Genomic DNA, 20980 nt, shown 5'->3' on the forward strand with positions numbered 1-20980 from the left:
TCCCCCCCACAACAACGACATAAAGCTTGGTCGTATTATATGCGATCACGAGAAACTTCGCTAGCTAGCTATTAGATACATAGCCTACTAACTACAACAATCTACCAAATGTGCTAATAGAGGGTTATGCTGAATTGGCTCGTGCTGATAACTTATTGACAGAGAGAGCGTGAAGAAGAAAAGTTACCATATGGATTTTTGAGGAAGAGTAGCCGAAAAGTGCAACGGCGTGGGTGTCTAGTTAGATTCTATGCTTTTTGTATTTGTTTAGCCATCTCAGAAATGTCTGGTCGACGCAAGAAGTGTAACTGTTGGAATAATCTTATCTCATTGCATTGAGTGCTGTGTAGCGATCTGGGACATCTACCAAGAGGTGGTGCAAGAATAATATAATCATGGCAGACCTCAGGATTTACAACGTTGTCATTCTGGGACTAGGATTTCTGTTCATTTTCACTGCTTTCACCACCTGTGGAAACATTGAAGTAAGTCAAAGAACACACTTTCACTTGTGTGACCTAAACCGAAGTCGTTGCCTAGGCAAACTATATTGACTGGTAATGTGTTTTGTTTGCTAGAGTCAATATCACTGGAGCAAATTCACACCTACCCAATGATATTTCAGATACCAGCAACTTCCTAACTAGCTAATTTATCTGAAATTGACAGCTGTTTGACCTCTCCCCTTCAAATGACCTGTCATGTAGGCTACATACTCGAATTAATCAGAAATATAATATATGTTGTCATTTGACATGTTTGTAATGTATTGACTGATCAGTGGTTTTGTTTGCTAAATAGTCAATTTCACTTGAGACAATGGACAGTTACCCATTGATAACTGCTATCTAAATTTGGTAGCTGTTTGATATCTTAAAAGTGGTTACATTAGACATGTTATAATTGTTTATCATTCATGGTACATCAATATTTATATATTTCTTAATTCCATTATGTTACTTTTAGATCTGTGTGAAATGTTAGGTATTACTGCACTGCTGGAGTTATTAACGCAAGCATTTCGCAACACCCGCAATAACATCTGCTAAATATGTGAATGCGACCAATACAAATTTATTTGAATTGTTGTCATTTTGCAGTCATACTTTGCTTTTTTCAAGTCCATTGACTTTGACTCTCAAGTTTAAGAACTTTTACCCCATGATAAATTGCATCAGTTTATTTTCTTGTGCATCTTCCAGCTCACATGATGTCCTCAGCAGCCTTGTCAGTGGTGCATTGTTGGAGGAGTCCTGGGTCAGGCGCATCTTGTGTTTCCAATTTCTTCATCAGTCAATAGATTGTCATGCCAAAGGAATTACTCAAATTAATACATGTAAACGTCAATCTCAACAGGGCACATAGGTAGTGGTGGCAGCAATATTTGAGAACATATTTTCTATGTTCATATGATTCACATTAATATCCCATTTCTTCTCTATTTTAAAGCAAACCATAGTTAAAAGCCTGGACAATGATACCTTCACTGGAAGTGGTTATCACAGGTGAGTTGGATGGTGTTACCATAGGCAACATATTGGAAAACCACATTATCTCAGCAAAATGAGTGGGGGAGATAATGTGCATCTTTCAGAATCATTGACCCTTATACCAGACACTAAACTTTTTTCTCTGTACTGTTTTCTTTCTGTCCTTGTACAACAGCCTTGGAATCATCTATGGAATTTTTTCATTTTCAAATTTGTTAGCTCCAACTGTTGTTGCAATAATTGGACCACAGTTTACAATGTTTTTCAGTGGAATTCTTTACAGGTGAGTATCATGAATTCTAAAGGAATTACCCCCCCCCCCCCCCCCCCCCCCATTCATTTTCTATTTGCAGGTCAGTAGTTGGTTGATATTTCTGTCTGAAGTAGTTGTCTAGTTATAACAAGGTCACGTGCTGTTGTTTGTTATGGTTCCATTCTTTTCCATAGTGGTTACGTAGCTGTATTCATCACCCCATCAACATGGTCCTTTTACTTCACCTCAGTACTAATCGGCATAGGAGCAGCCAGTAAGTCCGGTTTCATGGGATCTCTCCTTTGTTCCCTCTGCTATCTGGTTAACATTACTACAGAATCTACAGAATCCTTCACATCATTTCATATTGGCACAAATTACATTGAAATGTCATGATTTACATGACAGTTTGGTATAAAGTAATATACACTATATTACAAAGGACTGTATGTGGACACCCCTTCAAATTAGTAGATCTGTCTATTTCAGCTACACCCGTTGCTGACAGGTGTATAAAATCGAGCACACAGCCATGCAGTCTCCATAGCGAAACATTGGCAATAGAATCATCTTACTGAAGAGCTCAGTGACTTTCAACGTGGCACCGTCATAGGATTCCACTTAGTTTGTCAAATTTCTGCCCTGCTAAAGCTGCCCCGGTCAACTGTAAGTGCTGTTATTGTGAAGTGGAAACGTCTAGGAGAAACAACTGCTGAGCCGTGAAGTGGTAGGACACACAAGCTCACAGAACGTGGCTGCCAAGTGCTGAAGCACGTAGTGCATAAAAATCATCTGTCCTTGCTTGCAACACTCACTACCTGGTAGCAACATCAGCACAATAACTGTTCGTCGGGAGCTTCATGAAATGGGTTTCCATGGCCGAGCAGCTGCACACAAGCCTAAGATCACCATGTGCAATGCCAAGTGTCGGCTGGAGTGGTGTAAAGCTTGCTGCCATTGGACTCTGGAGCAGTGGAAACGAGTTCTCTGGAGTGATTAATCACACGTCACCATATGACAATCTGACGGACGAATCTGGGTTTGGCGGATGCCGGGAGAACACTACCTGCCCGAATGCATAGTGTAAAGTTTGGTGGAGGAGGAATAATGGTCTGGGGCTGTTTTTCATGTTTCTGACTATAGACCCTTGAAGAGAAATCTTAACGCTACATCATACAATGACATTTCTGTGCCTCCAACTTTGTGGCAACAGTTTGGGGAAAGCACTTTCCTATTTCAGCATGACAATTCCCCAGTGCACAAAGCGAGGTCCATACAGAAATGGTTTGTTGAGATCGGTGTGGAAGAACTTGACTGGCCTCCACAGAGCCCTGACCTCAACCGCAATGAACACCTTTGGGATGAATTGGAATGCTGACTGTGAGCCAGGCCTAATTGCGCCAAACCTCGCTCTTGTGGCTGAATGGAAGCAAGTCCACGCAGCAATGTCCCAACATCTAGTGGAAAGCCTTCACAGAAGAGTGGAGGCTGTTATAGCAGTAAAGGAAGGACCAACTCCCTTTTAATGCCCGTGATTTTGGAATGAAATGTTTGACGAGTAGGTGTCCACATACTTTTGGTCACGCAGTGTATATTTCACCTCTCTGTGCATATGCCTAATCCAATCCAAAATTCTCTACATGCCTCTGGAGTCTGCTATTCTCTTATGCATGCCATTCATTCCTAACACATTTGTAAACTGAGTTGTACCCATGTTTTTGCTGTCGGAATAATGATTTGTAAGTTGTAAGTAGATCAAATGCCATAGTAATTACACAGTGTTATAAACAGTTATCAATATGGGTACGGCAGATCAAATCAAGAAGGAGCACATGACCTGCATGCATGGTAAAGAGTATTGAGTCTGTCTTGTCAGTTGCTGAGCTTTGGACAAAAGTTACCATGGTTATGATGTCTGAAATGGAGCTTGTTAATGATTTACATAAAAGGGAAATGCCGGGGTTATGTTCATTATCTCTGATCGCAAGCAAAGCAAACATTTTACAAACGGGAGAGCTAAATGAGAATTCGTAGAGCAGATGAATGAAATTGTTTGATAATGTTAGTTTGTGCCAAATAGAATAGACACATTTTCCCTGAATAGTTCCCCGAAAATGCATTTTGATCAATTCAAATGTCATCAAATAGCAACCATCTCTATTCATTACATCTGCAGTTCCTAATCAGCCTCTCTCACTCTTTGTTTGTATCCCTTTCATCAGTGCTTTGGACAGCTCAAGGACACTTCCTTGTGGAGAACTCCGATGCTTCCACCATCAATAGGAACACAGGGATGTTTTGGGCCCTTTTACAGTGCAGGTATATTAATAGTATATATTAATGGTAGGCTACATAATAATGGCAGTAATTTCCATTATTTGGTGACCTAGAGCACAAGGTGTAATTGTAACACATTGTTTTCTTTTTCAGCATGTTATTTGGCAATCTTTACATTTATTTTGATTGGAATGGAAGGATAGAAATATCAGGTATGTGCATGTGAAGATCATCCAATGGGAAAATATGGAGAAAAGAGAGCTAACATTAATGAAAACTTTTTCATTAAGGATATGACTCATACGTCCTTCCAATAGTGTTGCCCTACTTAGTAATGATGTGTGTTCTCTGTTTGACACTGTTTCCTTTGTTCTTGATGTCCCTCTCAGATAGGAGCAGAAAGACTATCTTTATTGGTCTGCTGGTTACCTCAGTGCTGGGAACACTCAGCTTCCTGGCTCTGAGAAAGACTCTTCCACCAGAGGAGGAGATGCTCAATGAAGAGGAAGGCCAGCCTTTGCTCTCATCTCGCATGATGTTAGTTTCCTAATTAACTGACAGTACTCTCTCACTGTACCCTTATTTCAATGGGAATCTATGGCACTGCGTTTGGTGTCTCTGTTTTAAATGATGGTTATTCATTCTGCTATGAATTTGAATATCACAGTATTGAAAATTAATAATGTATTTGTCTTGCTAATTTGATCATTTTCCATCTTAATGTTTGGCAGGTATAAGCAAAGAGCCAACTCTGCAGTACAAGATGCAAAGTCAGAATTCAGTAAGCTTCACAGGCACATTTGTTATTATACAATCAATCATTGATCTATTCCTTTGGGTTAAAGGGCACCTCCGTTACCTTGCTTTTGTTGTTTCACTGTTTTACTATCCTGTTAGTCATCTAAAGCAATTCCTTGTGTGTTTCCTTATCTTCAGAGACAATTCTGCAACTGCTCAAAACCAAAACCATATTGCTTCTGAGCTGTTGCATGGCATACAGTGGTAAGTAGATTGTACTGCACAACCAAAAGTCCAGACATTTCCTTCAGAGGAATAGTGTTTTTACCAGTGTGTTGTCATCGTAGGTCTGGAGCTGTCTTTCTACAGTGGTGTGTATGGGACATGTATCGGGGCAACAACAGAGTTTGGAGCGGCAGCTAAAGGCTTGATTGGGATCTCTGGAATCGTGTTGGGGATTGGAGAGATAGTTGGTAGGTTTGTGTTGCCCAGTGTAACTTGTACCCATCACTCTTATGTAGCTGTTACAATCTAACAAGGAACTAGTTTGACAGTAATCTGATGTGATTTGTCAGGTGGAGGAGTCTTTGGACTAGTATGTAAGAATAACCGCTTCAGACGGACATCTGTGGTCTTCCTGGGGATGGTCGTCCATTTTGTCGCTTTCTACTTGATCTACCTCAACATCCCAGATGATGCCCCTGTGGTTTTAAAAACTAGCACACTGAACAAGCCATATCTGACACCAAGGTATTGCTTTAATATAAACAAAACAATAAAAGCAGGGCTGTATATTGTTTTTATATTAATCAGAAATCATGTCAGTTGAAAATGACCTGTTGTAACCCCCTCACAGTTGAGCGTCTCCTATCTGTTTCCTAGTATCTCTATCGCATTGCTCTGTAGTTTCCTGCTTGGACTCGGTGACAGCTGTTTCAACACTCAACTGTACAGCATCTTGGGGCGTGTTTATGCTGAGCAAAGCGCGCCTGCTTTTGCCATCTTCAAATTCATCCAGGTAACCCCCGAGAGAGCATGATACAGCTGATCGTTTACTAAAACATATGTACCAGCAACTGATACTGTGGTGCGCTGGGTGTAGTTCATTGCTGTATAGTTGATTAATAACTTAGGGCTGTTTAGTTATGCGTAGGCCGATGTACACTACCGGTCAAAAGTTTTAGAACACCTACTCATTAAAGTTTGTTTTTTGTGTGACTATTTTCTACATTAGAATAATAGAGACTATTTTCTATTAGTAGAATAATAGAGAAGGAATCTCGACTATGAAATAATACATATGGAATCATGTAAACTCAGCGAAAAAGAACCATCCCTTTTTCAGGACCCTGTCTTTCAAAGATAATTCGTAAAAACGCAAATACTTCACAGATCTTCATTGTAAAGGGTTTAAACACTGTTTCCCATGCTTGTTCAATGAACTATAAACAATTAATGAACATGCACCTGTGGAGCAGTTGTTAAGACACTAACAGCTTGCAGACGGTAGGTAATTAAGGTCACAGTTATGAAAACTTAGGACACTAAAGAGGTCTTTCTACTGACTCTGAAAAACACCAAAAGAAAGATGCCCATGTCCCTGCTCATCTGCGTGAACGTGCTTTAGGCATGCTGCAAGGAGGCATGAGGACTGCAGATGTGGCCAGGTAAATAAATTGCAATGTCCGTACTGTGAGATGCCTAAGACAGCGCTACAGGGAGACAGAACGGACAGCTGATCATCCTCGCAGTGCCAGACCACGTGTAACAACACCTGCACAGGATCGGTACATCCGAACATCGCACCTGCGGGACAGGCACAGGATGACAACAACTGCCCGAGTTACACCAGGAACGCATAATCCCTCCATCAGTGCTCAGACTGTCCACAATAGGCTGAGAGAGGCTGGACTGAGGGCTTGTAGGCCTGTTGTAAGGCAGGTCCTCACCAGACATCACCGGCAACAACGTCGCCTAACGGCACAAACCCACCATCGCTGGACCGAAGGAATAAGTGTTACACCGAGGCCTGTACTCTGGAGCGAGATCAATTTGGAGATGGAGGGTCCGTCATGGTCTGGGGCGGTGTGTCACAGCATCATCGGACTGAGCCTGTTGTCATTGCAGGCAATCTCAACACTGTGTGTTACAGGGAAGACATCCTCCTCCCTCATGTGGTACCCTTCCTGCATTCTCCTGACATGACCCTCCAGCATGACAATGCCACCAACCATACTCATTCTATGCGTGATTTCCTGCAAGACAGGAATGTCAGTTTCTGCCATGGCCAGTGAAGAGCCCGGATCTCAATCCTATTGAGCATGTCTGGGACCTGTTAGATCGGTGGTTGAAGGCTAGGACCATTCCGCCCAGAAATGTCCAGGAACTTACAGGTGCCTTGGTGGAAGAGTGGGGTAACATCTCACAGCAAGAACTGGAAAATCTGGTGCAGTCCATGAGGAAGAGATGCATTGCAGTGCCTAATGCAGCTGGTTGCCACACCAGATACTGACTGTTACTTTTGATTTTGACCCCACCTTTGTTCAGGGACACATTATTCAATTTCTATTAGTCACATGTCTGTGGAACTTGTTAAGTTTGTCTCAGTTGTTGAATTTTGTTATGTTCTTACACATGTTAAGTTTGCTGAAAATTAACACAGTAGACAGTGAGACGTTTCTTTTTTGCTGAGTTTAGTAACCAAAAAAGTGTTAAACAAATCAACATATATATTCAAATAGCCACCCTTTGCCTTGATGACAGCTTTGCACACACTTGGCATTCTCTCAACTAGCTTCATGAGGTAGTCACCTGTAATGCATTTCAAATAACAGGTTTGCCTTCTTAAATGTTAATTTGTGGAATTTATTTCCTTCTTAATGTGTTTGAGCCAATCAGTTGTGTTGTGACAAGGTAGGGGGGTATACAGAAGATAGCTCTATTAGGTAAAAGACCATGTCCATATTATGGCAAGAACAGCTCAAAAGAGAAACTACTGTCCATCATTACTTTAAGACATGAAGGTCAGTCAATACGGAACATTTCAAGAACTTGAAACCTGAAAGTTGCTTCAACTGCAGTCGCAACAACCATCAAGCACTATGATGAAACTGGCTCTCATGAGGACCGCCACAGGAACTTAAGAGACAGAGTTACCTCTGCTGCAGAGGATAAGTTCATTAGAGTTAGCAGCCCCAGAAATTGCAGCCCAAATAAATGCTTCAGAGTTCAAGTAACAGACACCTCAACATCAACAGTTCGGAGGAGACTGTGAATCAGGCCTTCATGGTCGAATTGCTGCGAAGAAAGGACACTAAAGGACACCAAGAATAAGAAGAGACTTGCTTGGGCAAAGAAACATGAGCAATGGACATTAGACCAGTGAGAATTTGTTCTTTGGTCTGGTCCAAATTGGAGATTTTTGGTTCCAACAGCCGTGTCTTTGTGAGACGCGGTGTGGGTGAACAGATGATCTCCGCATGAGCGTTTCCCATCATAAAGCGTGGAGGTGTTCTGGTGTGGGGGTGCTTTGCTGGTTACACTGTCTGTGATTTATTATTTAACCAGCATGGCTACCACAGCATTCTGCAGCGGTACACCATTCCATCTGGTTTGCGCTTAGTCCAACTATCATTGGTTTTTCAACAGGACAATGACCCAACACACCTCCAGGCTGTGTAAGTGCTATTCTACCAAGAAGGAGAGTGATAAAGTGCTACATCAGATGACCTGGCCTGCACAATTCCCCGACCTCAACCCAATTGAGATGGTTTGGGATGAGTCAACCCGCAGAGTGAAGGAAAAGCAGCCAACAAGTGCTCAGCATATGTGAGAACTCCTTCAAGACTGTTGGAAAAGCATTCCAGCTGGTTGAGAGAATTCCAATAGTGTGCCAAGCTGTCACCAGGGAAAGGGTGGCTATTTGAAGAATGAAGAATGTCAAATATAAAATATATTTTGATTTGTTTAACACTTTTTTGGTTACACACATTCCATATGTGTTATTTCATAGTTTTGATGTCTTCACTATTATTCTACAATGTAGAAAATAGTAAAAATAAAGAAAACCCCTTTTGAATGAGTAGGTGTTCTAAGACTTTAGACCGGTAGTGTATCCCTTGTGTGGTTATACTGTAAGAATAACTAGAGTGAAGGACGATTGAAGGCCTTCTTGTGTCGGTCTATTTAGCCACTCAAAACATGCATTATTGTTATTTTATAGCTGTAGGTACCAATTTGTTTATTACATTAGTATTCTGTAAGAACTCACAATCTAAGACACAATTCATACATTACTGTGACAGAGTAGTAACACAAAGTCAACTCTTTGTATTACTTTCAACAAGTTTTTGTTTTCTTCTTTCCTTTGCCAGTCCATTTTTGCAGCAGTTGCCTTCTTCTACAGTGGCTACTTGCTGTTGACATGGCAACTGCTCATTATGGTCACCCTGGGTTTCACTGGAACACTCTGCTTCTTCATGGTGGAAAGAATACAGAACTTCTCTATAGACCTACAACAAGAGTATTAGGACCCATCATTTCAACACGGGCACAGTCAAATGACTTACATTTCTTGTTTTTTTAACTTGAAAGATACTTTGCACCTTCAATATCTTAGCTTTAACTTATCTTGCACAATACACTAATTATAACATGAGTAAATGTAATTTTTTAAAAAACTTTTCCAATAGGATTGTGTATGTGTAATATAAGACCACCCACCTGATGTATTGGCTGTCTTTATGCATTGCTCTCAGGGTTGTTATTTAAGATAGTCTCATTGTTGCAAAATCTATGGTAGTGTTATAATACATCATACATTTCATAACGTGATGGAATTGTTTTTAGATGTTTGTTTTGAATTTTAAGATGCATACTAAACAGAAGAAATGTTAATATTGAGGCTTATATAATGATCTTACTGTTTCAGAAAATATGTTATTAGTGACAAAAACACGCTAGCTATAGTATGTACGGGAAACGATATTGATGTATACCTCTAAATTTAATGCTGTGTCGAAATGTGTATAGATAGACAAAATTGTCAAAATTTAGTCAATGACAATTCTCAACATCCACCATGCCAAAGCTTACAGGAGCTATCCAGTGATTTAAAAAAAATATATATTGCCTTGTAATAATACAATTACTGTACAACTTATTTTCAGTGCCCATAGCATGTAGCAGAGTAGTTAAAAAAAATACATCTATATGCATGAACATTTATGGTATCCTTTACTTCCATTTTATTATATTTTTCATTTTACACTTCAAAATGTTGTCAGTCATGCATACTAAGTGCCTGTTAATGTTTTGGTTGCTTGTATCTGTTTATAAAGACTTTGAAAAAACACAATTGGTTAAAGTAACCTATTTGCCGTATGTGTCCTCTGTGGCAACGAGAAGGTACAAACACAATCTGATTTTTAAACATTTAAACCAACAGGTGCGCTTACTTGTGCTTCTTCGGTTTGTGTCTCCCAAAGTGTTGGTAGACGTCACTGAGTAAGTGCAACACTTTCATTTTTACTGGGAATTGAAGTTCTAGATTGCACATTCATTATCAGAGGTTATTGTGTGGGACAACAACGTGCAATACACATTATGCTCAGGAGATGGTGCTAAAATACAACTGTAGGCATCAATTTAGATCAGAATGAAGGAAACAGTAACGTTGTTCATACAATAAAAAGCACTCTAATTAAACTCCTATTTCAACTATTCCTTTCTAAAGACTGTCGGGTTGCAGCTATACTGTTGCGGTTCTCCTTTTCTTATATGCAGGAAAAGGATATGTTAACTCAGTCCAAGCAGAGACGTTTGCATCCTCATGATAATGCACTTCTCTTTTTTCCCACCATGGCAATAAATTGCGTGTGCTGTTTTCGATTGCAAGTTCTTTCTGGTACTGCACGTTTATTAAAATGTGTGATACATACAATGGTGGAAAAAGTACCGAATAGTTTAAAATGATTGAGTAAAAGTAAAGATTCCTTAATATAAAATGACTCAAGTGAAAGTCACCCAGTAAAATCCTACTTGAGTAAAAGTAGAATGTAGAATTTTGGTTTTAAATATACATAAGTATCAAAAGTAAATGTAATTTCTAAAATGTATTTAGGGATAAAAAAAATATTTTAAAAAGTATGACCAGTTCACATTCCTCATATTATGCAAACCAGACGGCATGATTTTCTTGCTTTTTAAATTTACAGTTAGCCAGGGGCACACTCCAACACTCAGACATAATTTACAAACAAAGTATTTGTGTTTAGTGAGTCCGCCAGATCAGATGCAGTAGGGATGACCAGGTATTTTCTCTTTAAGCGCGTGAATTAGACCATGTTCCTGTCCTGCTAAGCATTCAAAATGTAACTTTTGGGTGTCAGGGAAAATGTATGGAGTAGAAAATACATGATTTTCTTTAGGAATGTAGTGGAGTAAAAGTTGAAAAAAATATAAATAGTAAACTACAGATACCTCAAACTACTTAAGTAGTACTTTAAAGTATTTTTACTTAAGTACTTTACACCACTGGGTACATATTAAAGGTGATGCAGACTTTCAACCTAAAATATTTTCCATTACAAATGCTCACCTTCAAATGCATCTATGTCCAACATTTTATTACACTTGCAACAATTTAGATAGAAAGCTAAAAAGAACCAGATAAAAGTTATTTCATTGTTAGTACTCCATAAAAGTGATGTATATTTTCTCCCCCTAAAAAGGACATTTTAATGTTGATCACTGGCAGGAAGATGTGACATCACTGCAGTTAATTTGTTTTCCAAGCAAGGTTCAAGAGCAGGGCCCATAAATCATAGAGTTGGATGACGACCTTAGAGAAGCACTGGACCAGTAAGGGCACCATAGGTCCTGCAGTACTTCACAGGTAATTGAGTATTGATTGCATTATAATCAGAATCCTAAAGTGTTCCTCCTTTATTTTTTTGTCAATTGTGCAACTTGATCCTTTGCATACAAACATAAAGAAGAATGTGTGGTATAAGTCCTGAAATGTACATTACCTATTGGAATCTACAAGCGCTCCCCTGGTATTTCTAACACTAACTGGACCGAAGCTTAACGTGCCTGCAACACAGAGAAGTACATAGGTATTTGTGGTATTAAATGGCAATAACAGAAAGTGGTGCCCATGACAGAATAACTCAATAAATTCACATTTTCAAGCCAGCTGCCTTTTAATCCTCAGTCAAAATTCAATTTTTCAAGCCTGTGAAAAGTAATTTCCATCACTTGCATTTCCTGTCCAAAGCATTCGAAGTATGACATAGCTGTGAAAATGGCCTTTCACAATCCCCTCCGGTGTCTCCACACTTCTATCTTGGCATTTGTTCAAAACCAGCCGGTCATAAAACCACCACAATACCACCACAATACCGTGAAATAAATTATGCTGAATGCCTCAGTCATTCCAACGGTATACTATTATTGATAGTTAAAGTGTGGCACACGCCTCACAATTTTCTGCATGATAAACCATCGCTCTGTGTGTCACTAGTCAGGTAATCTTTATTCAAGCTTCACCAGCGCCCACAGAGATGAAGCGAGGCGGCCATGTTCTTAGGAAACTATGCACTATTTTTATTTTTTTATGTATTATTTCTTACACTGTTACCCCAGGAAATCTTAAGTCTTATTACATACAGCTATGAGATACTATTGGATATAAGAGCAACGTCAACTTACCAACATTATGACCAGAAATACTACTTTTCCGAAGCATATCCTCTGTTTGGTCCACCACCCAGGACAATGGATTGGATCCCAGCAGGCGACCCAAAACAAAGGCGCCGCAGAAGGGGCAGACGGAGCCAGGCTCCGTAGACGGGCACATCGCCCACCACTCCCGAGTGCACTACTTGCCAATGTCCAGTCTCTTGACAACAAGGTAGACGAAATCCGAGCACGGGTTGCCTACCAGAGAGACATCAGAGACTGTAACATTCTTTGTTTCACGAAACATGGCTCACTCGGGATACGTTATCAGAGTCGGTACAGCCGCCTGGTTTCTTCACGCATCGCACCGACAGAAACAAACATCTCTCTGGTAAGAAGAAGAAGGGGGTGTATGCCTTATGATTAACGAGACGTGGTGTGATCATAACAACGTACAGGAACTAAACAACTTCTTTGCTCGCTTTGAGGACAACACAGTGCCACTGCCACGGCCCGCTACCAAAACCTGCGGGCTCTCTTTAACCGCAGCCAACGTGAGTAAAACATTTAAACGTGTTAACCCTTGCAAGGCTGCCCAGACGGCATCCCTAGCCGCGTCCTCAGAGCATGCGCAGACCAGCTGGCTGGTGTGTTTAGGACATATTCAATCAATCACTATCCCAGTTTGTTGTTCCCACATGCTTCAAGAGGGCCACCATTGTTCCTGTTCCCAAGAAAGCTAAGGTAACTGAGCTAAACGACTACCGCCCCGTAGCACTCACTTCCGTCATGAAGTGCTTTGAGAGACTAGTCAAGGATCATATCACCTCCACCCTACCTGGCACCCTAGAACCACTCCAATTTGCTTACCGCCCCAATAGGTCCACAGACAACGCAATTGCAATCAGACTGAACACTGCCCTAGCCCATCTGGACAAGAGGAATACCTATGTAAGAATGCTGTTCATCGATTACAGCTCAGCATTTAACACCATAGTACACTCCAAACTCGTCATTAAGCTCGAGACCCTGTGTCTCGACCCCACCCTGTGCAACTGGATCCTGGACTTTATGATGGGCCGCCCCCAGGTGGTGACTGTAGGAAACAACATCGCCAACATCTCCACCCCGCTGATCCAGAGATCTTCTGTTGAATCTGACAATTAATCTTAATGGTTGTACAGTCGTCTCAAATAAAACTGTGAAGGACCTCGGCGATACTTTGGACCCTGATCTCTCTTTTGACGAACATATCAAGACTGTTTCAAGGACAGCTTTTTTCCATCTACGTAACATTGCAAAAATCAGAAACTTTCTATCCAAAAATGATGCAGAAAAATGTATCCATGCCTTTGTTACTTCTAGGTTAGACTACTGCAATGCTCTACTTTCCGGCTGCCTGGATAAAGCACTAAATTAACTTCAGTTAGTGCTAAATTGTATTTATTTATTTTATTTATTTCACCTTTATTTAACCAGGTTGGCAAGTTGAGAACAAGTTCTCATTTACAATTGCGACCTGGCCAAGATAAAGCAAAGCAGTTCGACACATACAACACAGAGTTACACATGGAGTAAAACAAACATACAGTCAATAATACAGTAGAAACAAGTCTATATACGATGTGAGCAAATGAGGTGAGATAAGGGAGGTAAAGGCAAAAAAAGGGCATGGTGGCAAAGTAAATACAATATAGCAAGTAAAACACTGGAATGGTAGATTTGCAGTGGAAGAATGTGCAAAGTAGAAATAAAAATAATGGGGTGCAAAGGAGCAAAAAAAAAAAAAAAAATACAGTAGGGAAAAAGGTAGTTGTTTGGGCTAAATTATAGATGGGCTATGTACAGGTGCAGTAATCTGTGAGCTGCTCTGACAGCTGGTGCTTAAAGCTAGTGAGGGAGATAAGTGTTTCCAGTTTCAGAGATTTTTGTAGTTCGTTCCAGTCATTGGCAGCAGAGAACTGGAAGGAGAGGCGGCCAAAGAAAGAATTGGTTTTGGGGGTGACCAGAGAGATATACCTGCTGGAGTGCGTGCTACAGGTGGGTGATGCTATGGTGACCAGCGAGCTGAGATAAGGGGGGACTTTACCTAGCAGGGTCTTGCAGATGACATGGAGCCAGTGGATTTGGCGAAGAGTATGAAGCGAGGGCCAGCCAACGAGAGCGTACAGGTCGCAATGGTGGGTAGTATATGGGACTTTGGTGATAAAACGGATGGCACTGTGATAGACTGCATTCAATTTGTTGAGTAGGGTATTGGAGGCAATTTTGTAAATGACATCGCCGAAGTCGAGGATTGGTAGGATGGTCAGTGTTATGGTGAGTGAATGAGGACCCAAAAGCGAACTAACTTAAACAGAGCTTCTTTAATAACAAAACATAGGTAGGCTCAGATAGACCGGCAGATTCCGACAGGACAGGACAAGGTTACAGCAAACATGACGATAGTCTGGCTCAGGCATGAAACACAAACAAACAAGAATCCGACAAGGACAGGAGCAGAAACAGAGGGAGATATAGGGACCTAATCAGAGGGAAAAAGGGAACAGGTGGGGAACGGGGTGAATGGGTAGTTAGGAGGAGACAGGGAACAGCTGGGGGAAAGAAGGGGAGAAAAGGTAACCTGACACGACCAGCAGAGGGAGACAGGGTGAAGGGAAAGGACAGAGACAAGACAACATGACAGTACCCCCCCACTCACCGAGCGCCTCCTGGCGCACTCGAGGAGGAAACCTGGCGGCAACGGAGGAAATCCTCGATCAGCGCACGGTCCAGCACGTCCCGAGAGGGAACCCAACTCCTCTCCTCAGGACCGTACCCCTCCCAATCGACAAGGTACTGGTGACCACGGCCCCGAGGACGCATGTCCAAAATCCTGCGGACCCTGTAGATGGGTGCGCCCTCGACAAGGATGGGGGGGGGGGGGGGGAAGACGAGCGGGGGCGCGAAGAACGGGCTTAATGCAGGAGACGTGGAAGACCGGGTGGACGCGACGAAGGTATCGCGGAAGAAGAAGTCGAACTGCGACAGGATTAATGACCCGAGAAATACGGCACGGACCAATGAACCGCGGGGTCAACTTGCGAGAAGCCGTCTTAAGGGGAAGGTTCTGAGTGGAGAGCCAAACTCTCTGACCGCGACAATATCTAGGACTCTTAGTTCTACGCTTATTAGCAGCCCTCACAGTCTGCGTCCTATAACGGCAAAGTGCAGACCTGACCCTCTTCCAGGTGCGCTCGCAACGTTGGACAAAAGCCTGAGCGGAGGGGACGCTGGACTCGGCGAACTGAGATGAGAACAGCGGAGGCTGGTACCCGAGGCTACTCTGAAAAGGAGATAGCCCGGTCGCAGACGAAGGAAGCGAGTTGTGGGCGTATTCTGCCCAGGGGAGCTGTTCTGACCAAGACGCAGGGTTGCGAAAAGAAAGACTGCGTAAGATGCGACCAATAGTCTGATTGGCCCGTTCTGCTTGACCGTTAGACTGGGGGTGAAAGCCGGAAGAGAGACTGACGGAAGCCCCAATCAAACGGCAAAACTCCCTCCAAAATTGAGACGTGAATTGCGGACCTCTGTCCGAAACGACGTCTGACGGAAGGCCATGAATTCTGAAAACATTCTCGATGATGATTTGTGCTGTCTCTTTAGCAGAAGGAAGCTTAGCAAGGGGAATGAAATGGGCCGCCTTAGAGAACCTATCGACAACCGTAAGAATAACAGTCTTCCCCGCTGACGAAGGCAGTCCGGTGACAAAATCTAAGGCGATGTGAGACCACGGTCGAGAGGGAATAGGAAGCGGCCTGAGACGGCCGGCAGGAGGAGAGTTACCGGACTTAGTCTGCGCGCAGACCGAACAAGCAGCCACGAAACGACGCGTGTCATGCTCCCGGGTGGGCCACCAAAAACGCTGGCGAATGGAAGCAAGCGTACCCCAAACGCCAGGGTGGCCGGCTAACTTGGCAGAGTGAGCCCACTGAAGAACGGCCAGACGAGTAGGAACGGGAACGAAAAGAAGGTTCCTAGGACAAGCGCGCGGCGACGGAGTGTGAGTGAGCGCTTGTTTTACCTGCCTCTCAATTCCCCAGACAGTCAACCCGACAACACGCCCCTCAGGGAGAATCCCCTCGGGGTCAGTGGAGGCTACTGAAGAACTGAAGAGACGAGACAAAGCATCAGGCTTGGTGTTCTTAGAGCCCGGACGATAAGAAATCACGAACTCGAAACGAGCGAAAAACAGCGCCCAACGCGCCTGACGCGCATTAAGTCGTTTGGCAGAACGGATGTACTCAAGGTTCCTATGGTCAGTCCAAACGACAAAAGGAACGGTCGCCCCCTCCAACCACTGTCGCCATTCGCCTAGGGCTAACCGGATGGCGAGCAGTTCGCGGTTACCCACATCATAGTTACGTTCCGACGGCGACAGGCGATGAGAAAAATACGCGCATGGGTGGACCTTGTCGTCAGAGAGGGAGCGCTGAGAAAGAATGGCTCCCACGCCCACCTCTGACGCGTCAACCTCGACAACGAACTGTCTAGAGACGTCAGGTGTAACAAGGATAGGAGCGGATGTAAAACGATTCTTGAGGAGATCAAAAGCTCCCTGGGCGGAAACGGACCACTTAAAGCACGTCTTGACAGAAGTAAGGGCTGTGAGAGGAGCGGCCACCTGACCGAAATTACGGATGAAACGACGATAGAAGTTCGCGAAGCCGAGAAAGCGCTGCAGCTCGACGCGTGACTTAGGGACGGGCCAATCAATGACAGCTTGGACTTTAGCGGGATCCATCTTAATGCCTTCAGCGGAAATAACAGAACCGAGAAATGTGACGGAGGAGGCATGAAAAGTGCACTTCTCAGCCTTCACAAAAAGACAATTCTCTAAAAGGCGCTGGAGGACACGTCGAACGTGCTGAACATGAATCTGGAGTGACGGTGAAAAAATCAGGATATCGTCAAGGTAAACGAAAACAAAGATGTTCAGCATGTCTCTCAGGACATCATTGACTAATGCCTGAAAGACAGCTGGAGCGTTAGCGAGGCCGAAAGGAAGAACCCGGTATTCAAAGTGCCCTAACGGAGTGTTAAACGCCGTCTTCCACTCGTCCCCCTCCCTGATGCGCACGAGATGGTAAGCGTTACGAAGGTCCAACTTAGTGAAAAACCTGGCTCCCTGCAGGATCTCGAAGGCTGAAGACATAAGAGGAAGCGGATAACGATTCTTAACTGTTATGTCATTCAGCCCTCGATAATCTATGCAGGGGCGCAGAGACCCGTCCTTCTTCTTGACAAAAAAAAACCCCGCTCCGGCGGGAGAGGAGGAGGGGACTATGGTACCGGCGTCAAGAGCTACAGACAAATAATCCTCGAGAGCCTTACGTTCGGGAGCCGACAGAGAGTATAGTCTACCCCGGGGGGGAGTGGTTCCCGGAAGGAGATCAATACTACAATCATACGACCGGTGTGGAGGAAGAGAGGTGGCCCTGGACCGACTGAACACCGTGCGCAGATCGTGATATTCCTCCGGCACCCCTGTCAAATCACCAGGCTCCTCCTGTGAAGAAGAGACAGAGGAAACAGGAGGGATAGCAGACATTAAACATTTCACATGACAAGAGACGTTCCAGGAGAGGATAGAATTACTAGACCAATTAATGGAAGGATTATGACAAACTAGCCAGGGATGGCCCAAAACAACAGGTGTAAAAGGTGAACGAAAAATCAAAAAAGAAATGGTTTCGCTATGATTACCAGAAACAGTGAGGGTTAAAGGTAGCGTCTCACGCTGAATCCTGGGGAGAGGACTACCATCCAGGGCGAACAAGGCCGTGGACTCCCTTAACTGTCTGAGAGGAATGTCATGTTCCCGAGCCCAGGTCTCGTCCATAAAACAGCCCTCCGCCCCAGAGTCTATTAAGGCACTGCAGGAAGCTGACGAACCGGTCCAGCGTAGATGGACCGACAAGGTAGTGCAGGATCTTGAAGGAGAGACAGGAGTAGTAGCGCTCACCAGTAGCCCTCCGCTTACTGATGAGCTCTGGCTTTTACTGGACATGAAGTGACAAAATGACCAGCAGAACCGCAATAGAGACAGAGGCGGTTGGTGATTCTCCGTTCCCTCTCCTTAGTCGAGATGTGGATACCTCCCAGCTGCATAGGCTCAGCTCCCGAGCCGGCAGAGGAAGATGGTAGTGATGCGGAGAGGGGGGCAACGGAGAACGCGAGCTCCTTTCCACGAGCTCGGTGACGCAGATCAACCCGTCGCTCAATGCGAATAGCGAGTTCAATCAGGGAATCCACGCTGGAAGGGACCTCCCGGGAGAGAATCTCATCCTTTACCTCTGCGCGGAGACCCTCCAGAAAACGAGCGAGCAAAGCCGGCTCGTTCCAGCCACTGGAGGCAGCAAGAGTGCGAAACTCAATAGAGTAGTCTGTTATGGATCGATTACCTTGACATAGGGAAGACAGGGCCCTGGAAGCCTCCTCCCCAAAAACAGATCGATCAAAAACCCGTATCATCTCCTCCTTAAAGTCCTGATACTGGTTAGTACACTCAGCCCTTGCCTCCCAGATTGCCGTGCCCCACTCACGAGCCCGTCCAATAAGGAGAGATATGACGTAGGCGACACGAGCAGTGCTCCTGGAGTAAGTGTTGGGCTGGAGAGAAAACACAATATCACACTGGGTGAGGAACGAGCGGCATTCAGTGGGCTCCCCAGAGTAACACGGCGGGTTATTGATTCTGGGCTCCGGAGATTCGAAAGCCCTGGAAGTGGCCGGTGGATCGAGGCGGAGATGGTGAACCTGTTCTGTGAGGTTGGAGACTTGGGTGGCCAGGGTCTCAACGGCATGTCGAGCAGCAGACACTTCCTGCTCGTGTCTGCCTAGCATCGCTCCCTGGATCCCGACGGCTGAGTGGAGAGGATCCGAAGTCGCTGGGTCCATTCTTGGTCGGATTCTTCTGTTATGGTGAGTGAATGAGGACCCAAAAGCGAACTAACTTAAACAGAGCTTCTTTAATAACAAAACATAGGTAGGCTCAGATAGACCGGCAGATTCCGACAGGACAGGACAAGGTTACAGCAAACATGACGATAGTCTGGCTCAGGCATGAAACACAAACAAACAAGAATCCGACAAGGACAGGAGCAGAAACAGAGGGAGATATAGGGACCTAATCAGAGGGAAAAAGGGAACAGGTGGGGAACGGGGTGAATGGGTAGTTAGGAGGAGACAGGGAACAGCTGGGGGAAAGAAGGGGAGAAAAGGTAACCTGACACGACCAGCAGAGGGAGACAGGGTGAAGGGAAAGGACAGAGACAAGACAACATGACAGTCAGTTTTACAAGGTTATGTTTGGCAGCATGAGTGATGCTTTGATGCGAAATAGAAAGCCAATTCTAGATTTAACTTTGGATTGGAGATGTTTGATGTGGGTCTGGAAGGAGAGTTTACAGTCTAACCAGACACCCAGGTATTTGTAGTTGTCCACGTATTCTAAGTCAGAGCCGTCCAGAGTAGTGATGTTGGACAGGCGGGCAGGTGCAGGCAGCGATCGGTTGAAGAGCATGCATTTAGTTTTACTTGTATTTAAGAGCAATTGGAGGCCACGGAAGGAGAGTTGTATGGCATTGTCACGATTGTCGTAGTGAGGACACCAAAGCCCAGCGTGGTGTGAATACATACTTTTATTGAATGACGGAAAACACTAAGTACACTAAACAAACAAACAAAATAACAAAACGAACGTGACCGCTATCGAAACTGAGTGCTAACATGCAACATAACCCACAAACTCAAACTGGAAAATGGCAACCTAAATACGTTCCCCAATTAGAGATAACGATAAACAGCTGCCACCATAGACCTACAATCCAGGCCACCATAGACCTACAAGACCTACAATATGCCTAGACACACACCTAGACATACAAAAACCCTAGATGAGACAAAAACACGCATACCACCCTCGTCACCCTGACCTAACCAAAATATATAAAGAAAACAAAGAATACTCAGGTCAGGGCATGACAGTCATTGAAGCTTGCCTGGAGGGTTGTTAACACATTGTCCAAAGAAGGGCCAGAAGTATATAAAATGGTGTCGTCTGTGTAGAGGTGGATCAGAGACTTACCAGCAGCAAGAGCGACATCATTGATGTATACAGAGAAGAGAGTCGGTCCAAGAATTGAACCCTGTGGCACCCCCATAGAGTCTGCCAGAGGTCCGGACAACAGACCCTCCGATTTGACACACTGAACTCTATCAGAGAAGTAGTTGGTGAACCAGGCGAGGCAATCATTTGAGAAACCAAGGCTATCGAGTCTGCCGATGAGGATGTGGTGATTGACAGAGTCGAAAGCCTTGGCCAGATCAATGAATACGGCTGCACAGTAATGTTTCTTATCGATGGCGGTTAAGATATCGTTTAGGACCTTGAGTGTGGCTGAGGTGCACCCATGACCAGCTCTTAAACCAGATTGCACAGCAGAAAGGGTATGTTGAGAGTCAAAATGGTCGGTAATCTGTTTGTTGACTTGGCTTT

At 43.9% G+C, this 20980-nt stretch overlaps 1 protein-coding gene across 2 annotated transcripts; it reads left to right on the plus strand.

Annotated features, from left to right (window-relative positions):
* Positions 1-30: 30 nt before the first annotated feature.
* LOC110538257 (UNC93-like protein MFSD11) lies at positions 31-9879 on the plus strand. Of its 2 annotated transcripts, none has more exons than XM_021624965.2 (13): positions 31-485; positions 1450-1505; positions 1666-1773; positions 1938-2017; positions 3966-4062; positions 4174-4232; positions 4410-4557; positions 4752-4801; positions 4957-5022; positions 5106-5231; positions 5334-5508; positions 5641-5776; positions 9132-9427. In XM_021624965.2, the coding sequence occupies exons 1-13, from the start codon at positions 396-398 to the stop codon at positions 9285-9287; spliced, it is 1347 nt and encodes a 448-aa protein (XP_021480640.2). In that variant the 5' UTR covers positions 31-395; the 3' UTR covers positions 9288-9427. The 2 variants fall into 2 exon arrangements, with proteins under 2 accessions (XP_021480640.2, XP_036794205.1); XM_036938310.1 differs by lacking the exon at positions 31-485 and adding an exon at positions 1348-1365 and having other exon boundaries at positions 9132-9879.
* The last annotated feature ends 11101 nt before the right edge of the window (positions 9880-20980 follow it).

The sequence above is a fragment of the Oncorhynchus mykiss genome, chromosome 12, assembly GCF_013265735.2.
Source record: "Oncorhynchus mykiss isolate Arlee chromosome 12, USDA_OmykA_1.1, whole genome shotgun sequence".
Classification (NCBI taxonomy): domain Eukaryota; kingdom Metazoa; phylum Chordata; class Actinopteri; order Salmoniformes; family Salmonidae; genus Oncorhynchus; species Oncorhynchus mykiss.

Coding starts and splice junctions, on each gene's coding strand:
- LOC110538257 (XM_021624965.2), top strand. CDS start 396: ATGGCAGACCTCAGGATTTACAACGTTGTCATTCTGGGACTAGGATTT. Junction 5,023..5,105: donor CTGTTGCATGGCATACAGTG/GTAAGTAGATTG, acceptor TTGTCATCGTAG/GTCTGGAGCTGTCTTTCTAC. Junction 5,232..5,333: donor GGGGATTGGAGAGATAGTTG/GTAGGTTTGTGT, acceptor GTGATTTGTCAG/GTGGAGGAGTCTTTGGACTA.